This window comes from Panthera uncia, assembly GCF_023721935.1.
Source record: "Panthera uncia isolate 11264 chromosome C1 unlocalized genomic scaffold, Puncia_PCG_1.0 HiC_scaffold_3, whole genome shotgun sequence".
Classification (NCBI taxonomy): domain Eukaryota; kingdom Metazoa; phylum Chordata; class Mammalia; order Carnivora; family Felidae; genus Panthera; species Panthera uncia.
This window is the reverse complement of record NW_026057584.1, coordinates 97775654-97793223: the sequence shown is the minus strand read 5'-3', so window position 1 is coordinate 97793223 and position 17570 is coordinate 97775654. Positions and strand designations below refer to the sequence as shown.

Genomic DNA, 17570 nt, shown 5'->3' with positions numbered 1-17570 from the left:
AGTTGTTTTCATCTTAATGGGTCTTGGATGCAAAGAATTAGTTTAATAAATTTTTAATTGTGACATAGTATAATTCACAATCAAATGAAAATACAGGATGCCCAGATAAATATCAGATAAACAAAAATATATCATAAATATGAAAATAATAACAGTATAACTATGAAAATAATATGAAAATAATGGAATATCCTATAATAATCATGAAAATAAGTGAACCACAGCTAAATGAAAATATATACAAATCAGTAACAGAATGCTGAGTAATAAAGAGAAATGGAAGAAGATCATGGGTTGCCTGATGCATCTATTAAAAGTTCAAAATCAGTTAAGACTAAATAACATGTCATTTAGGCAAACACACATACACACACAAGCTGAGTTAGATATTCACCAGATCCCCAAAGATGTAAAAATAATTTTCAGAGTGAATTAGTTAAAAAACTGAGTTGTCATTTACTAAATTGCACTTCAATGGTCCAAAGTCAAAAGTCATTCTTTTTGTCCACTTTCTCCATAATGTCCATTAATAGGCCCAAGCTCAGCTGAGGACACCAGAGGTTGTTGGCAACTATGACTGAATAAATGTCTGTATTCTCGTTTCCTGATGCACACAAGCAACCATTTTCTTATGATATCAAGGGAGGAAGTTGTGGGATGTGGGGCATATGAAGTCTCTATTTCACTCAGTAATGACAAATGGTTACCCAAAGTAAAAACACAAATTACACTCTTATCCGCAATGAGTAAGAGATCCTGTTCTCCACATTCTTTCCAACACTCGGGAATATCAGAGTTAAGCTTTGCCAAACGGACAGGTGTAAAATACAATCCCACTGTTGGTCATCATTTTTCTTTTTATAAATAATATTAAGCATATATTTATTTGTTCACTAACAATGCTTCTTTTATAAAAAGTCTATAAATAGATTTTGCTCATTTTTCAACAGAATTGGGAAAGTGTTTATTATTATTATTAATTATACATTTTTTTAAGTTAACTTATGCTTTTTACCATATCTTTATCATTTACTACTTGGCATTCTTTAGTATGGTAAAATATCTGTCTGTGCGCTCTAATTTTAACGTGAGACTACAATACATACAAGATATAAACAACAAAAATATAAAGATATGATGTTTAAGAGGAAGATTCTGAATATGCAATTTATTTGAAAAAAACAGGATAAAAATGTTGGGTTTTCACCTATGAACATCAGTACTTCTAAAGTATATTAACAGGTGGTCTTTGAATACTCATGCTCAGGACTCATAATGATAAATTGATTCTCCATTTGTTTCTCATTTTTCAGTATCTATTTGATAAGCAGAGATATCATACATGACCCTTCTTTGCTAAATCAAAGAGCAATAGTAAAGGAAAAGAGTAACTTTAGATTTACGTTCATGGTGGCACAAAACTTTCCGTTTAGTTGTGGAAAGAAAGAGGGACTGCAAAGTAAGTCAAACCCAATGGAATGACAATAGGGAACAATCATAAAGTGCCTCCACATTCAATGTCTTGAGACCAAATCCCCAAGTCTGAAGAACAGTATTATTTTCTCTCATCTCACAGTCAGAGTTGCAAATATTGCTGGTCTCCTCAACTGTGCTTAAGAGCTCTGTTAGAGACTCACCAGATTTCCAAAGATGGATATAAAAATAATTTTCAGAGTAAATTAGCTTAAGAGTTATCATTTACTAACATTGCATCTTACTGCCCCAAATCTACAAGTTATTTCCTGTACTGCCCCCTTTCTCAGAAATGTTCATTAATAGCTTTAATCTTCTCATGAAATATATAGAAGACAAAGATCAATAACTTTTCTGCATATATTTAAGTCTCCAATGCAGACTGTTTTAAGTCTAAGGCATGAAGAAGGTGTTCAGTTTTTACACTTCTTTCTTTTTAATATGAATTTTATTTCACGTGGAAAATTGAGAGGAAACTTATGGGGTACATTCCTAAAGTCTTATGGGGCAGATGATACTTTTAACTGTTATTAAATAGGTAATTATGGCTGAATGAGTTTGTTATAGACATTCAGTCAAAACCTTCTCCATTATCCCTCCTTTGTTTTTCTTTTTCTTTTTTTTAAGACTCATTACTTGTTCCTTTTTACCAGTTAATGATAGATACATATCACCCAAGAGATTTGAAATAAAATCCTTTCACAGGACTCCAAATGGTGGTGAATGAGTAATTCCAATGATATCAAGGACAAATAGAAATATCTGAAGGAAAAAAATTGCTGCACATAAGCATCAATGCAAAGTTCCAATTTGAAAAGTTCGTGCAAAGAAATTCATAGGAAAAAACTGAACCAACTGCCAATGCATGTATGACAAGATGATGCCCAACCTCACTCATAATTAAGTAAGTACAAATCAGTGTAATAATTAAGGGTTATTTTGCCTCAACCAAAAAAAAAAAAAAAAAACATGTTGTGACAGGAAGAGTACAGTATTAAGCAATATCATATACCACTGGTTGACTTGTTTAATACAATTTGATACTATCTATTAAATTTCAAATTTAATTTCAAATTTCCTTTGACACAGCAATACCACTGTGTGAATTTAGCCTATAAATACATTTCAAAAATTGTTTCCAAGTGTGTCTACAAGTGCATAACAGGAAATAAATAAATAGCACATCATGCAAAGAAATTCTATATAACCATCAAATAATATTAGAGAAAAACAAATGGGTTTATGTAAACAGAACCTCACATTACATTATTAAGTGAATAAAAAGTGTAAGCTCTCCATACTGTTGAAATATATATACACACACACACAGAGTGTATATATTTGAAAATATTATGTTGTTTATGTAGAGACCTATGAAGATATACAGACTTATTTCTGGAGAATTGTTTGATATTATTTGGTACAAATGTGGACATGGATGTCTTCAAAAAGGATATGGAGGAAAACTTTTATTTTCACTGTATGTGCACATGAGTACCAGCTCTGTCCAGCAGGACTTTCTATGATAATGGAAATATTCTGCACACAGTCTAATGTGTAACCATTGGCTTCACTGGGCTATTGCACACATGAAATGAGGCTGAAGTGACTAAGAGATGGATTTTTAAATTTTCACATGATTTTAATGAATTTAAAAATAAATGTAAACAGACCACATGTAGCTAATGACTCATATTAGATAGTTCAATAAACTATTTATAGTTTCTAACCATATATTTTCATTCTATTGTTTTTAGAAATGTCAATGAAAAAGATTAAGAATATTTGTGTCCTTAATTATATTTCATTGAAATATCCATTAAATGTCAGTATTTTAAGGGGCATATATAAATTATGGATACAGTAGGGAATGACCAAGGATAAAAAAGAATGCCATAGAATTGTATTATACAAATATAAGCTCTGATTTATTCAGAATTTATAAACGCTTTGTTCCTAACAAAGAGAATTCACAATGTGAATTCTTTTTTATTTTTAGAAAAAACATATGAGTATATGTAAGGATACAAGATTTCTCCACATATCTATATGAATTAAATCTTAACTTACCACTTCTTTTATAAAAAAATAGAATGTTATTCTAAGTATTATTCTTCTAAAATGAGTAACACCATGGTGTTGCCACTTATAATGATGTGAATAATCTCTCATTCTGAATAAAATATGATTGTACTTCTTTAGTTAGAAATACATATTTCATTATAATTTACTTTTTGAAATTATAATCTGGTTATTCATTTATCTTAGATATTCTTTCTTCCTTAATGTTTCATTAAAATCTATAGTATATACAACTGAGTCCTGAAGAAAGTTTTTCAAAGTTGCATAAATAAGAATATCTGGGACCTGATGAACATTTTTAAAAGTTGTATAAATAAGATAGAACTATTTAAGAATAGTCCAGGTATTTAAAATAGGCTGGAAAAGGTTCATAATGTCAGACAGTATAGCTGGTAAAGGATAGGATTTTCATTGTAATCTCTCCCAATTCATATAGTAACTCTTAACCATTGATTATCTGTATTAATGGCTAAGAAGTTGCAATCATTCAGTTAATACAGAGAGTCTATTATCTAAAAGAAAGAGATAAGAAAGAAGGAATGAAAGGAGGAAGGAAGGGAGGGAGAGAGGAGAGAGGAAGGGGGAGGAGGGAGAGAAGGAAGGAGGCAGAGAGGGAGGGAGGGAAGAAAGGAAGGAAGGAAGAGACTATTAAAGACAAAGCACCACTTTTCTAAAGATGAAAATGACTTCACTGTTTTACAGAGAATATCTAAGCAAGGTGAGAACAGACAACTATACTTAGTTATATTGTATTGGGGAATTCCTTATATTCCTTCCTGCTTTGGTAAAACTGAATGCAGAATATAAAATGCAGAGAAGAGAAATAGGAAAATAAAAAATTCAAAAGTAATAAGTAAAAATTTCTTAATGTGATGAAAAATATTAATGTACATTTACAAGAAGCTCAACAAATTTCTAGTTAAAAAAATTTGAAAAGGTCCTCACCTAAACTAATCACAGTCAAATAGTCAAAAATCACAATGAATGAACTTGTAAACAAGAGAAAAAAATAATGTATCACACAGAATGGATAAGATTAACAGCTAAATTTTCTTAAGAAACCATACATGTCGCATGTCAGGATGACATCTTCAAAGTATTGAAAGAAAAAAACATCGTCAACAAATAATCCTATATTGAACTAAACACTCCTTCAAAAATCAGGGAGAAATTAAGCCACATCTAGATAAACAAAAATTGAGAGCTTTTGTTGCTACCAGACCTGTGGTCAAATAAATATTAAAGGGAGTCCTTCAGGTTGAAATTAAAGGACACTAAACAGTAACCTGAATCCACATGAAGAAAAAAATGATCTAGTAAAGGTAACTGCATGGAAATTATGAAAGGCAGCATAAACACACTGTAATTCCTCTCTCCCTCTATTTATTTAAAAAGATGGCTTCATAAAAATAATTTTAAAATTGTATTGTTAGGTTAAAATGTATAAAGCCATAACTTGTATGACAACAAAAATGCAAAGGAGAGAGAAGAAATGGAAATATGTTGGTACAGTTTTTGTATACTATTTCCATCAAGAAAATATACCAATTGTAAACAAATATGTACTTGAAAACAAAAAGCAAAAGTTCCAAAATACATAAAGAAAAATGAACAGAATTGAAGGGAGAAATAGACAATCCAACAGTAATAGTTTGACTTCCTGAGACAATTTCAATAATGGATAGAACTAGGCAGATTATCAATACGGAAAAAGAAGACTTGAACATTATAAAGCAAAAGTATCTAACAGACAGAAATCCCTAGAAAAAAAATATATTTTAAGGAGAGGCACATGGAACATTCTCTAGGGAGAGACCATATGTTAATTTACTGGTTGACCTTAAAATTCAAATGAAACACTCTCTAGGGATAGACCAAATGTTAATTTATGGGTTGATCTTAAAATTCATATGAAATGAAAGGGACCAAGAATATTCAAAACAATCTGGAAGAAGAAGAATGTTTGAGTACTCACAGGTCCTGATCCGAAGTCTTACCACAAAGCTACAGTAATCAAGATTGTGATAATGGCATAAAGATAAACATACAGATTAAGAAAATAGAGAGTCCAGAAATAAATCTATACATCGGTGGTCAACTGATATTTTACAAGGTGCTAAAACCATTCTGTGTGAATAGTCTTTTCAAACAATGTTGCATGAACAAGTGAATATCCACAGGCAAAAGAATGGATACCCTGCCTCACATCATACACAAAATTAACTCAAATCACAGAACTAAATGTAAAAATAAAAATTGTAATATTTTTAGACAAAAACACAGGAGTAAATCTTTATGATAATGGTTTGCCAATAATTTCTTGGATTAACAACAAGCTATATAAGACAAAAGAAAAATAGATAGACTTGATTTCATTGAACATAAAATCCTTTGTTCATCAAAGGATACCACCCAGAAAGTAAAAAATTACACACCTGGCAGAAGTGATTTGCAAATTTTATATATGACAAGGAACTTCTATTTTGGAGATATAAATGGACACTTACAATTTAGCAATGGAAAGAGTCTAGTTAAAAAGTGGGCAGAGGATGTTATCAGAAATTTCTCTAAAGAAATGCAAATAGCCAATAAACATATGAAAACATGCTCAACATCATTAGTAAATTCAGGAAATGCAAACCAAAGCCACATGTTATACCACTCCCCACACACTAAGGTGACTACAATAAAAAGGTAGACAACAAGCATTGACAAAGATGTGAAGAAATTTGGCTCCTCTTATACTGCTGGTGAAAAGGTAAATAGACAAGACCACTTTGGAAAATAATTTCACAGTTCTTCAAAATGCTAAACACAGAGTTACCATATGACCCAGAATTACACTGCACAATAGTGGAAAGATGTCAAGAAAGAGCAATGAAAACATGTACCTACACAAAATTTGCATACAAATGTTTATCTGAAAACTTCAAATGTTCAATTGAAACATTGAAACATTGAAAATTGAAACATTGAAACATGTTTCATGGTAGCCCTAAAATTAACCAATTCAAATGTTTATTAACTAGTGAATAGATCAAAAAAGTAGCATATCACACAATGGAATATTATTTAACAATAAAAAAGAATGAAGTATTGATATATCCGAAAACATATATAAACCCTGAACATATTGTGCTAAGTGCAAAAGTTAGTCATAAAAGACCACATACTGTGTATTTCATTTATCTGAAATGAATGGAACGCATAAATCCATAGAGATACAAAGTAGACTACTAGTTGCAGGAGGTTGCAGAGAAAAGAACCCAGAACTGGAGAAAGACTTGTAGTGTGTAGGGGTTTCTTTAAGGGTAGGTGAAGATGTTCTAAAATTAGACTGTGGTGATGTTTGCACAACTCTGTCAGTATACTAAAAAACATTGAACTGTACATTTCAAATGAGTGACAATTATGTTATATGAAGTATATGCCAAGAAATCTGTTAGAAACACACACACACACACAGACACACAGAGGAGGAAGATAAATTAGAAAAGAAATTGAAGAGTAGTATGATAAATTCAGAGGATTCAGTGTTATTTGCATAGTTTAATTTCTTTCCCAAGTGTTAAAGTAAACTTTTAATTCAGATCTAGTTTTGCCATTAGTCAAAAGCAAGAAAAACAAATCAGATACAGGAGTCCTACTTTGCTTATCACGTGTCATTAATTAAAAAATGAACAGAGGGGCTCCTGGGTGGCTCAGTCAGTTAAGCGGCCCACTTTGGCTCAGGTCATGATCTCATAGTTTGTGATTTCGAGCCCCACATGGGGCTCCGTGCTGACAGCTCAGAGCCTGGAGCCTGCTTCGGATTCTGTGTCTCCCTCTCTTTCTGGCCCTCCCCTGCTCACACTCTGTGTCTCTCTCTCAAAAATAAATAAACATTAAAAAAATCAAATAGATGAACAGATTTTCCTGAAATTAAGGTGCAGGAGACATTTCTTTCAATGTCTAATCAGTAATGAATGCATCTGGGGATAAAATGAAGCTTCTTATATTTATATATATTTCTTGGATAGCCTACAAATTAACCATGTTTCAAAATAATAAAGATGTTGCAAAGAATCAAGTAATTGTTTCCTGTAAATGCCAATCTCTGCTTAAAATGAATATCATTCACTTCAATAATTGGAAGATCTTTTTACTTGCTTGTAATCTGATGAGATCACACCTGTATTGAACGGGGAAAATTATTATTTTGGCTTATAAATTACCCTTTTTGCAACTGATTCAAATTTTAGGAGGGTTAATTAAATTTCATTTTTTCCTACATTCTCTCATGGACCAGTATGAATAAAATATTTAAATAAATGATGCTATGTGGAAAAGAAAATAAATGTGATTAATTCATAAAATGTACACTACGTGTCTACTTTGTGCCATGCCATCATTGTTCTAGTCACTGAAAACAAAAAATTGAGTAAGTTTTGGTTGGCCTCTTCTCTTAAGATATTCATAAACTAGTGAAAGTTTAATGAAAGATATAAAAATGTATCATAACGAATTAATTAAAACATAATCAAAATTTATCTTTGGATAAGCTTACATATATCTGGGTTCTAAATCAATAACTACTTCATTAATTATGTCAACCATCTATTTGAGTCTTTTGAAATTAAAGTTTTAATTTTAACATTTCAATCAAGGAACCTGATACTCTATGCAGAAAACCTGAAAGCCTCCACCAAAACACAGCTGGAACTGATAAATAAATTCAGTAAAGTCTCAGGACATAAAATCAATGAACAGAAATCTGTTTACATACACCAATAATAAAGCAGCAGAAAGAGAAATCAAGGAATCAATACCATTTATAACTACACTTAAAATCATAAGATATGTAGGAATAAACCTAACCAAAGAGGTAAAAGACACAATTATTATTACACAAAGCAATCTATACATTTAATGCAATCCCTATTATATTACACAAAGCATAAATCCCTATACACAAAATCTGTATTACACAAAGCAATCTATATTTAATGCAATCCCTATTAATATACCAACAACATTCTTCACAGAACTTGAACGACAATCCTAAAATTTATGTGAGTCACAAAAGACCCTGGATGGCCAAAACAACCTTGAAAAAGAAAAGCAAAGCTGAAGGAATCACAATTCTGAACTTCAAGTTATATGACAAAGCTGTGGTGATAAAAACAGCACGGTACTGGCACAAAAGTAAACTCATATATCAATAGAACAGAATAGAAAACCCAGAAATGAACCCACAACTATATGGCCAATTAATCTTTGACAAAGCAGAAAAGAATATCCTTTGGGGAAAAGATAGTTTCTTCAACAAATGGTGATGGGAAAATTGGATAGCAACATGCAAAAGAAAGAAACTAGACCATGTCCCTATACCACACACAAAAATAAACTCAAAATGGGTGAAAGACCTAAATGGGAGACAGGAAACCATCAAAATCCTACAGAACACAGGTAGTAACCTCTTTGAAATTGGACATGGCAACTTGTCACTAAATATGTCTCCTGAGGCAAGGGATACAAAAGCAAAAATAAACTGTTGGGACTTCATCAAAATAAAAAGCTTCTGCACAGCAAAGGAAACAATCAACAAAACTAAAAGACAACCTATGGAATGGGAGAAGATATTTACAAATGATGTATCTGATAAAGGGTTAATATCCAAAATCTATAAAGAACTTAAAAAAACTCAATACCCAAAAAACAAATAATCCAATTCAAAATAAGAAGACACAAATAGACATTTTTCTAAAAAGATATACAGATGGCCAATAGACACATGAAAAGATGCTCAATATCACTGATCATCAGGAGAACACAAACCAAAACCATAAGGAGACATCACTTCACACCTGTCAGAATGGCTAAAACGAACAACACAAGAAACATCAGGTGTTTGTGAGGATACAGAGAAAGGGGAAATACCATTACTGTAGCCTTCAGAGTGGTCTTACAATTTCAACTTCAAAATCCCTAGAGTATATTCTTCACATAGCAAAGTGTTCTTTTAAAGTATGACTCAGATATCAAAGTGTGCCTATTACAAAACAAAACAACATAATTTTTCTAGTAGTTATTCTACTGGGTTCATCTGGTACCATTCTCTGCATTCTCCACTGCTTATATATTTTCTATTCTTACAATAGATCTACGCAGTTCCTACCCAAGGTTCTTTATAATGATTCTTCTTTGAGCCTGCAAAACTCTTCAACCTCACCTTGAAATGTTGCTTCTACAGTGGACCTTTCCTAGGCACCTAATCCTTGTCTAATCCCCACTCTATGCCACCTTTTTTTTTCCCCCAAGGACTTAATACTAGCTGCAACTGCTTATATTTCTACTTGAGCATTTGTTTGTTGTTGGTTTGATACATCTGTCTTGCTCAACATGTATCCCCAGAACCTGGAATATAATCTGATAAGTAGCAGGGGCTCAATAATTAGTTGGCAAATGCATTAATAGACTAAGACAGGATGAGTCATTTTAACAATGATGCAGCAACAGTACAGAAATGGAGAGGGAGAAAAATCTCTGTAACCTTTTAAGAGATGTAAGAATCTCAAATGTAGACTAGATTTTTTCAGAAAGATTAATCAAGGGATAGCAGAGCCCTGAGTGGCTTGGTGATATAAGTGTGTGTATGTGTAATTGTGGAATGCAGATAATGTTGTTTCTCTTTGTTTACATGAGCAGCATTTCCACAAGAACTGAAAATAACTGCATTGGAAACAATGATGACATAGGTGACAGTCCGTGAAAATTCAAAATATGCTAAAAACAAATATGGTGACTTCAGCAAAGCCAAGGCAACAAAAACACATTTAAAACACATTTTACTTTTTATTTTTTTTTCTTTTCATTTCATTGTCTGCTGCTTTCTTCCTGATTAACTGGTGATAAAATACGTGTGTATGTGCATATACACAGATATACACATATATATGTGTAGATATACACATATACACACACATATACCTATATTTGATTCAAGTATGTTTTGTAAACAGTTTAAGGAATAAGTACACAAATACATATAGAAATTCCTTATACAAAAATATGAAAGAATTTTAATTTATTTTACATTTCTTTAAGAATTTAAAGTGAAAAACTTATCTAGGCCTATTAGAAGCAACACTAGGCTAGGAGTCAAGAAATTTGTATTCCAGTCTTAAAACTCCACTAAAGCATTGAGCAAGTCACTGTATTTCTCTGGGTCTCAGTTTCTTTTTATTGAAACTAAAGTAGAAGACAGGGAGAATGCTTTCTAGCTCTGTAATGGGCTCCCATTATCATTTAATGAATGCTGAATGCCCTATATTACATTCCATAAGCACACTGAAACACTAATTTACTATATTAGTCCCAACGTATTATGAAAATATCTGCACTCTTTAGTGCAAATGGTTGCAAAATTCTGCTTCATGCATGGTTTTCCATTAACCAAAGCTTCACTAATCAAGGTTTTCTGAAAGAAAGACAAGAAAGACAAGAAAGACAAGAAAGACAGAAAGACAGAAAGACAGAAAGACAGAAAGAAAGAAAGAAAGAAAGAAAAAGAGATGAGGGAGGAAAAAAGGAAGGAAGGAAGGAAGGAAGGAAGGAAGGAAGGAAGGAATGAAGAAAGGAAATCCTTATGTAATAGGGACCTTGCAAACATTCAAAGGTCTATTAAAATGCATTTGCTTGCACAAATTCCACCATGCTAGCCAGCTAGCTTCCATCATCCTATCTGACACACACCAAAGAAATTTATAGCCCCAACCCCGGGGACACTAAGTAAGAATCTTTAAAGAAGCAAATACTGGAATTGTAATAATTTTATTGCACATATTTAAGAGGAGTATTAGATATAGTTGAAACAAGCTCTTGTTCAAATGGTTAAGTAAGTGATGTTTAAATAGAAAGTAGTGTTTTGCTCCTACACAAAGGAGACCTTTGATATATTAAAGGCAAAAATGCTTATACCATCCACGACATTTTATCCCAGCGAATAAATGTAGTAGCATCTGTTTCCTGGATCATTCACAATGCTAATTAAGGGTGAAAAAGAATATGGAGTGGTCTCTCTTCAAGTCTTTATCACCTATAGGGAACTGTATGAATAAGTGTATGGAATTTTAGAATAATCATGTCACACTTGCAAACATATGGAGACAAGAGTATCTGTTCTCACATTTTATATTTGTCCTTGAAGAAACTTCCAGGGTGAGGATCAAAATTTTCCTTTCCGATTCTCCTGTTTTGACAACGATTACTTATAAAACTATGCAGGAATTCATTTTCACATTCATCTAACTTAGAGAAAATTTTGAACAACTTAAATATTCACAGTAGATTCCATGTCCTCTTTCTTAAATGTTTTCTTAAAAAACATAAACAAAATATTCCAATCCTTGCTGAAAAATATTACCTTATTTCCATTCTCCTGAATGTGCATTGATGGTGTGAATATAGTATGATACTTCTTTGATGCCTAAGAGTTGGAAATTATGTACATCATCTAATTAAATGCAAATGATCATTTTTAAAATGAATATGGGTGTACAAAGGAACTACATACTTTCAAGGTGAATAATAAAAAAAAATGTCACAAATATAAATGTATCTAATGATAGGGAGTGGTTATTGCTTTTGGGTAGAAGACGGATACGCCCAAACTGAAGACTGAATTCTACTCCTGAAACCAATATTGCACTCTATGTTAACTAACTAAAAATTAAATTAAATAATATATTATTATTGTTATATTTTATATTAAACAATATAATGCCAATGTAAAGAATTATGCTGGCTGGGGCACCTGTGTGACTCAGTTGGTTCAGCATCTGACTTCAGCTCAGGTCATGGTCTCCTCATCCTCAAGTTCGAGCCCCACGTTGGGCTCTGCGCTGATGGCTCAGAGCCTGGAGCCTGCTCTAGATTCTGTGTCGTCTTCTCTCTGCCCCTCCCCCACTCACGCTCTATCTCTCTCAAAAATAAACATTAAAACAATTTAAAAAAAAGAATCATGATGACTGGAACATCAAGTAGTCATGAGTTTTCATCTTCTAACTTAAAGGAAATCACTTACTTCTTTGTCAAAGGAGTTGACAATAGCCAGTAAGTGATACTAACTTGTTGGAACAATAACATGTCTCAATTAGAAGTACCCCAGAAAATTATACGAAATCTGGGGTCATACTTTTAGCCTGTCCTCTGCCCTATCCAAAGAAGAGAAATCCAAGGCCAAATGATTATATTCATGCCTGCTGGTCTTCTTTTCCAGGCCTGTCCATAAAAAGAAGAAACATGTCTCAAGAAAATGAAGGTGGAAGCTTCAGCTGAAAATCTTTTCTGACAGAAAAAAAGAACCATTCCTTGTTGTCATCTTAAGAAAAAAACCAAAAAAAACAACAACAAAAAAAACCAAACACCTGTTAATTATCTCATGGTTTCCCTGGTATTCCTGCCTAGAACCAGATCTTGCAAATTTCCACTACTGATGTTCTCGACTAGTTAATTTTTGTTGTCGTTGGAAGGAGTTGTCTTGTGCATTGTAGAATGTTTAGTGGCATCTGTGACTAGATTCCCATGGCACACTCACTGCTTATCTCCAGCCATAACAATCAAGAATGTCTTCAGACTTGCAAAATGTCTCTTGATGACAAAGTTAGACCAACTGAGAACCACTGCTTGAAAGAAACTGTATTGTCATGCACACAGCAACTGCATAAGTGTGCAATTCCTGTGATTTCATTGGCCCATCAATATTAGTTACAATACTGATATTACTTACTACCAGGATACCAACACATAGTGCTAAAGCTAGATCTTAAAAACAAACAAACAAATTCTCCAGGATTAGAGCCAACATATAAAGCCACTCGGGTAGTCAGAACTGTCTAATAACCTTTCTTTATTTTAAATTTTTCCAAGTTTTTATTTAAATTCCAGTTAGCATAGTATTATTTTCAGGGATAGAATTTAGTGATTCATAACTTACATACAACACCCAGTGCTCATCACAATAAGTGCCCTCCTTATCTTTTTTTCAAATTTTAAGAGGTGAAATTTTGGGTGTCTTTATCCAGTAAGTATTTATTGGTGCCAGAATTTTTTGATAGGGCACCTATTTCCTTAAACATGAACTGAAAAATAAGTTTCTTGATTTCATGGTGGTAAAAAAACAGTTGGATCTATTCCCTTCACCCCCACATACCTAGTGGCAGAACAGATTAAAAAAAAAATAAATAGAAATATTATGACGGCATGCAAGCCAATGGAAGATCTCTCCACACACGATGAATCAATAAATACTCCCTGGTTCCAGTCAAACCTACTATTTTTTTAATGGCCTATAAAAAGACAGTTGGACCCCCCAAAATGTGTAGCTAACATTTTCCTTGGAATCATCTGCTTCCATATATGAAGTTCCTCCCTCTAGCATGTTTTTAAAAGCTTGCAGATTTTCAGAATCAAAAAGATATGAGTCTTATCCATCAATCACCCATTTCCATATTAGTACATCAGGCCCATGTTTCCAATTCCCTTCTAATTTAAACTGGTGATTTGACAGAACTATTTATGGTTGCTGGTGTATTCTGCTAAGACCACTGGTGATATTTAATTTACTGACAGCAGAAAGAATACAGCTAATACTTATGAAACATTTCTTCATTATTTCATTGTGAATGAGCTTTTGTTTGAAATAGTCTGGCTTTAAGAGATAAAATTTCCAAACACTTAAAAATGATTAAGAGCAGTTTTGAGGCTAAACCAGTTATTTTGTACAACTCATCTTCAAAAAGTTACATACTCTTTAATTTCCTCTTTCATTAAAAAATCTACCTATCTTCAATCCAAAAGAAGCCTTAAGATAATAATTTTAGGAAAAGGATGTACTTTTGTTTTATTTTTGAAAGCCGGGTCCAGTATTATTGTTACTCAGAGTCTGCTAACCATGATTACATAGCTAAAAAGTACACACTATTCATATTTAAAATATTTTTAAGAAGGAAATCACAATATAGTGTTATCTTATTTTTTATAATAAAATGACTGTTACATTTTAGAATAATATTTCCTACTAAATAATAAGCTATTCTGTTATCACATTTCTATCAGTAATGTGTTTATTTTCTTAATTGACTTGGCACTTTGACTACACAGCCTTTATAGTGATCATAGCCAATTAATTATGATTCTAATTAAAATATTGATAATTGTTCAATGAAAAAACTGCTGTGTTAATAAAATTCTTATGCTCTAGTAAGAGAGTTTTTTTCAACAGAATGGCCTTTGAGGAAAGTAAATCCAGACTTTAGCCTAGCATGAGCTTTGAAAATACAACTACATTTAATAATGCTATCATGGAGTGGGGAGGAAATGATTAAATGAATTCTTCTGAAGAAATAAAGAATCATGGTTGTATATTTGTTTTTTTGTTTTCTTTTACAGTTTTCAGTTAACTAGTTGCAAATATATGCCACACTCCAATCCCTTATCCTTGCACCAACCCCCCCCCCCCCGCCCACAGTCAATTCGACACCTCTAGGACTTATAAATTGCTTAATTATCTGTGTTGTGAGATAAATGTCTTTAGGGAGCCCATGAATCTTAGAAGATCAGTAAATTGGAATATTTGCTAAATATGACTCTGTGGTAATTAAAAGTCATTGCCTACATACAAGAGAGTAGAAGAGACCTCAAAAGGATGCAAAAAGATTAAACACACATGCACAAAGATAAAATGGTATTAATCAACACATGGAGAAACTACAGCAAGATGAGGTGGGGGTGGTGTGAGGTACCAACAAAACATGTATTATAGAAGCTAAGAAAGCAAGGACCAAATGTCGAAAAAAATACATAATCTGTGACCACAGTGAAGACCTCACCAGCCTGTATAAAGGCAAAGGTCAGTAAGGAATAGTCACATAACTGAACCTTCATGTACTGAATGCCTATAACTAACTTAAATGTCTGGCCACTGAAGGTCTATACTCCACATCAAAAATGACACTTTATGATAAAACAACAGAACAACAGCAACAACAAAATGTATTTAGTTATTTTTCCCTAAACTAATTTTACTGACAATCAATTCATACTGACTTTAATCAGCCAATCATTAGCATACCCTCTGTCATTACCAATTCTGCTTTCTGCCTTCTATCCTACGGAAGGCTTCTTTTCCATTCATTTCAACATCTCTTGGTAATTCCTCAGCCTTTTCTCTAGTATCCCTGAGGACCATGCAATTAAGAAATAATACACATTGCTCTATTCTGTTTATTAAACTTTTTCATTAGGGTTAGTATGTTCTGCCCTAAGGAAATCCATTTATTTAGAAAGTGAGTAATATGCCTTAAGAACAGTTGCATTTAGAAGCTGTCCCTCTAATCTCTGTGAATTAACCAATGAGTTTAAAAACAAAAATATCCTTATTCTGTTAGTTTCTGACCTAATTACTAAAGTACGTCAGATGTTTGTTTTAATGTAGCCTAATAGATATATAACTATATAAGCACTTCATGATTTCAATGACTATTTTTTTCTTAATATATAAAAATACTAAACAAGAGAAGGTTCCAGTCTATTTCACCTGGCCATCCTATAATAAACATGAAGTCTTGAGGTCTATTTCAGATGTACAAGTAGAAAAAAGAAAAAAATAAAGTAGCTCATGATTTGCTCACTGATTTAATTTGCATAGAAGGTCCTCTGAGGCTCTGGACTATGGCTTCATACAAAGCCATCTTATAGGTAATATAGTGAACCTTTGATTATATAAAACTGTCAGCAAATAACTGTGCACTATTTTTCAGTGGTGTTTGACAACTGAATTTTGAGTATCTGCAACATTTCATTCATTAACACTCACTCAACAGATAATCATCACAAAATCTAGCCTTAAGAAGTTTGAATTTACAAGAAAGAAAAGATTCATATTCTTTTGTAAGAGCAAAACAAATACATTCCATTATTTAAACATTGTCAGGCTAACCAGTGATTCTGGAGAAGCAAACTGAAAATGATAGAAGTCTAAATCATAAAAGCAAAACACTCCAACAGAAGGCCAGCCGAAGGCCAGTTTTAGAAAGCCTGCCTTCTGCTTGATCCAGAAAACCACAACAAATTTAGAAGTCAGGAAGAATGAAAACTGGGAGAAAAAGGTTGTGATAACTTGTGTCAGATTTTTTTATCTTGATATTCATATAACTGATTTTACATAGAAAATATTGGAAGAAATATTCGCTGTAAGGAAATTTCATTCTTAGAAACATTTCTCATTTACTAAAATGGGGAGATATGAAGAGAAATGGAGAGAAATGAAGCAGATGGTCACATGGGCATTTTCTATTAATAGATGTACTGATTCTAATGATATTCCATCCTTCTTTACCTGAAATGTTTTGCAGGTGCTGGAGCTGAAGAAGAAAAAAGTTATGTGCACCTAGAGAGCATTCAAAACAACACTGAAATGCATAAAGTAATTTTTCATTACTTACAAAAGTTGTGTTTTCCAATAATAATGTGGTGGCATTTGTTTCTATATTCAGTTTAATGACATGTCCATTCTCGCTTTTATACACCACATCTGTATCTGCAACAACAAAGATATTAACAATTGACAAACACATTGACTAGGTAATACAATGACCTGTAGAGGAGAAAACGTGCATAACAAACAGACACACTTAGAACAATCATTGTTAGCCTTTAATAACGGAGCAAATTTTTGTATTTGGCTCACATTAATCTTCTGCAGTGATCAGGAAGCCTGGCTAGCACATGGTCTATTGTGCAGTGAAAACAGGGTTAGTGAGAGGGCCACTCAGGTTTCTGGTTTAACAACTAAAAATTAATTAAAATACGGGAAATATGCTGCCCATTCCGGGATGAGAAAGAAGGGACAAAGAAATGCCTCCAGTTACCAAGATAAGCTGTTACTGATTCATAATCCAGTTAAGCTGACAATAAAGGCTGTCATTTACCGTAACTCGACACAAGTCTAAGCTACTCCTACTAGACCACCCTCA

The 17570-nt window shown here is 32.7% G+C and overlaps 1 protein-coding gene across 1 annotated transcript in view; it reads right to left on the bottom strand.

Annotated features, from left to right (window-relative positions):
* DPP10 (dipeptidyl peptidase like 10) overlaps window positions 1-17360 on the bottom strand; it is a 331482-nt gene extending 314122 nt beyond the window's left edge. The window contains exon 1 of the mRNA XM_049615726.1: window positions 17040-17360. Coding sequence (XP_049471683.1) covers window positions 17040-17171 — 132 coding nt within the window. The 5' untranslated portion in view covers window positions 17172-17360. The remainder of the gene's footprint in view (window positions 1-17039) is intronic.
* Window positions 17361-17570: the final 210 nt, after the last annotated feature.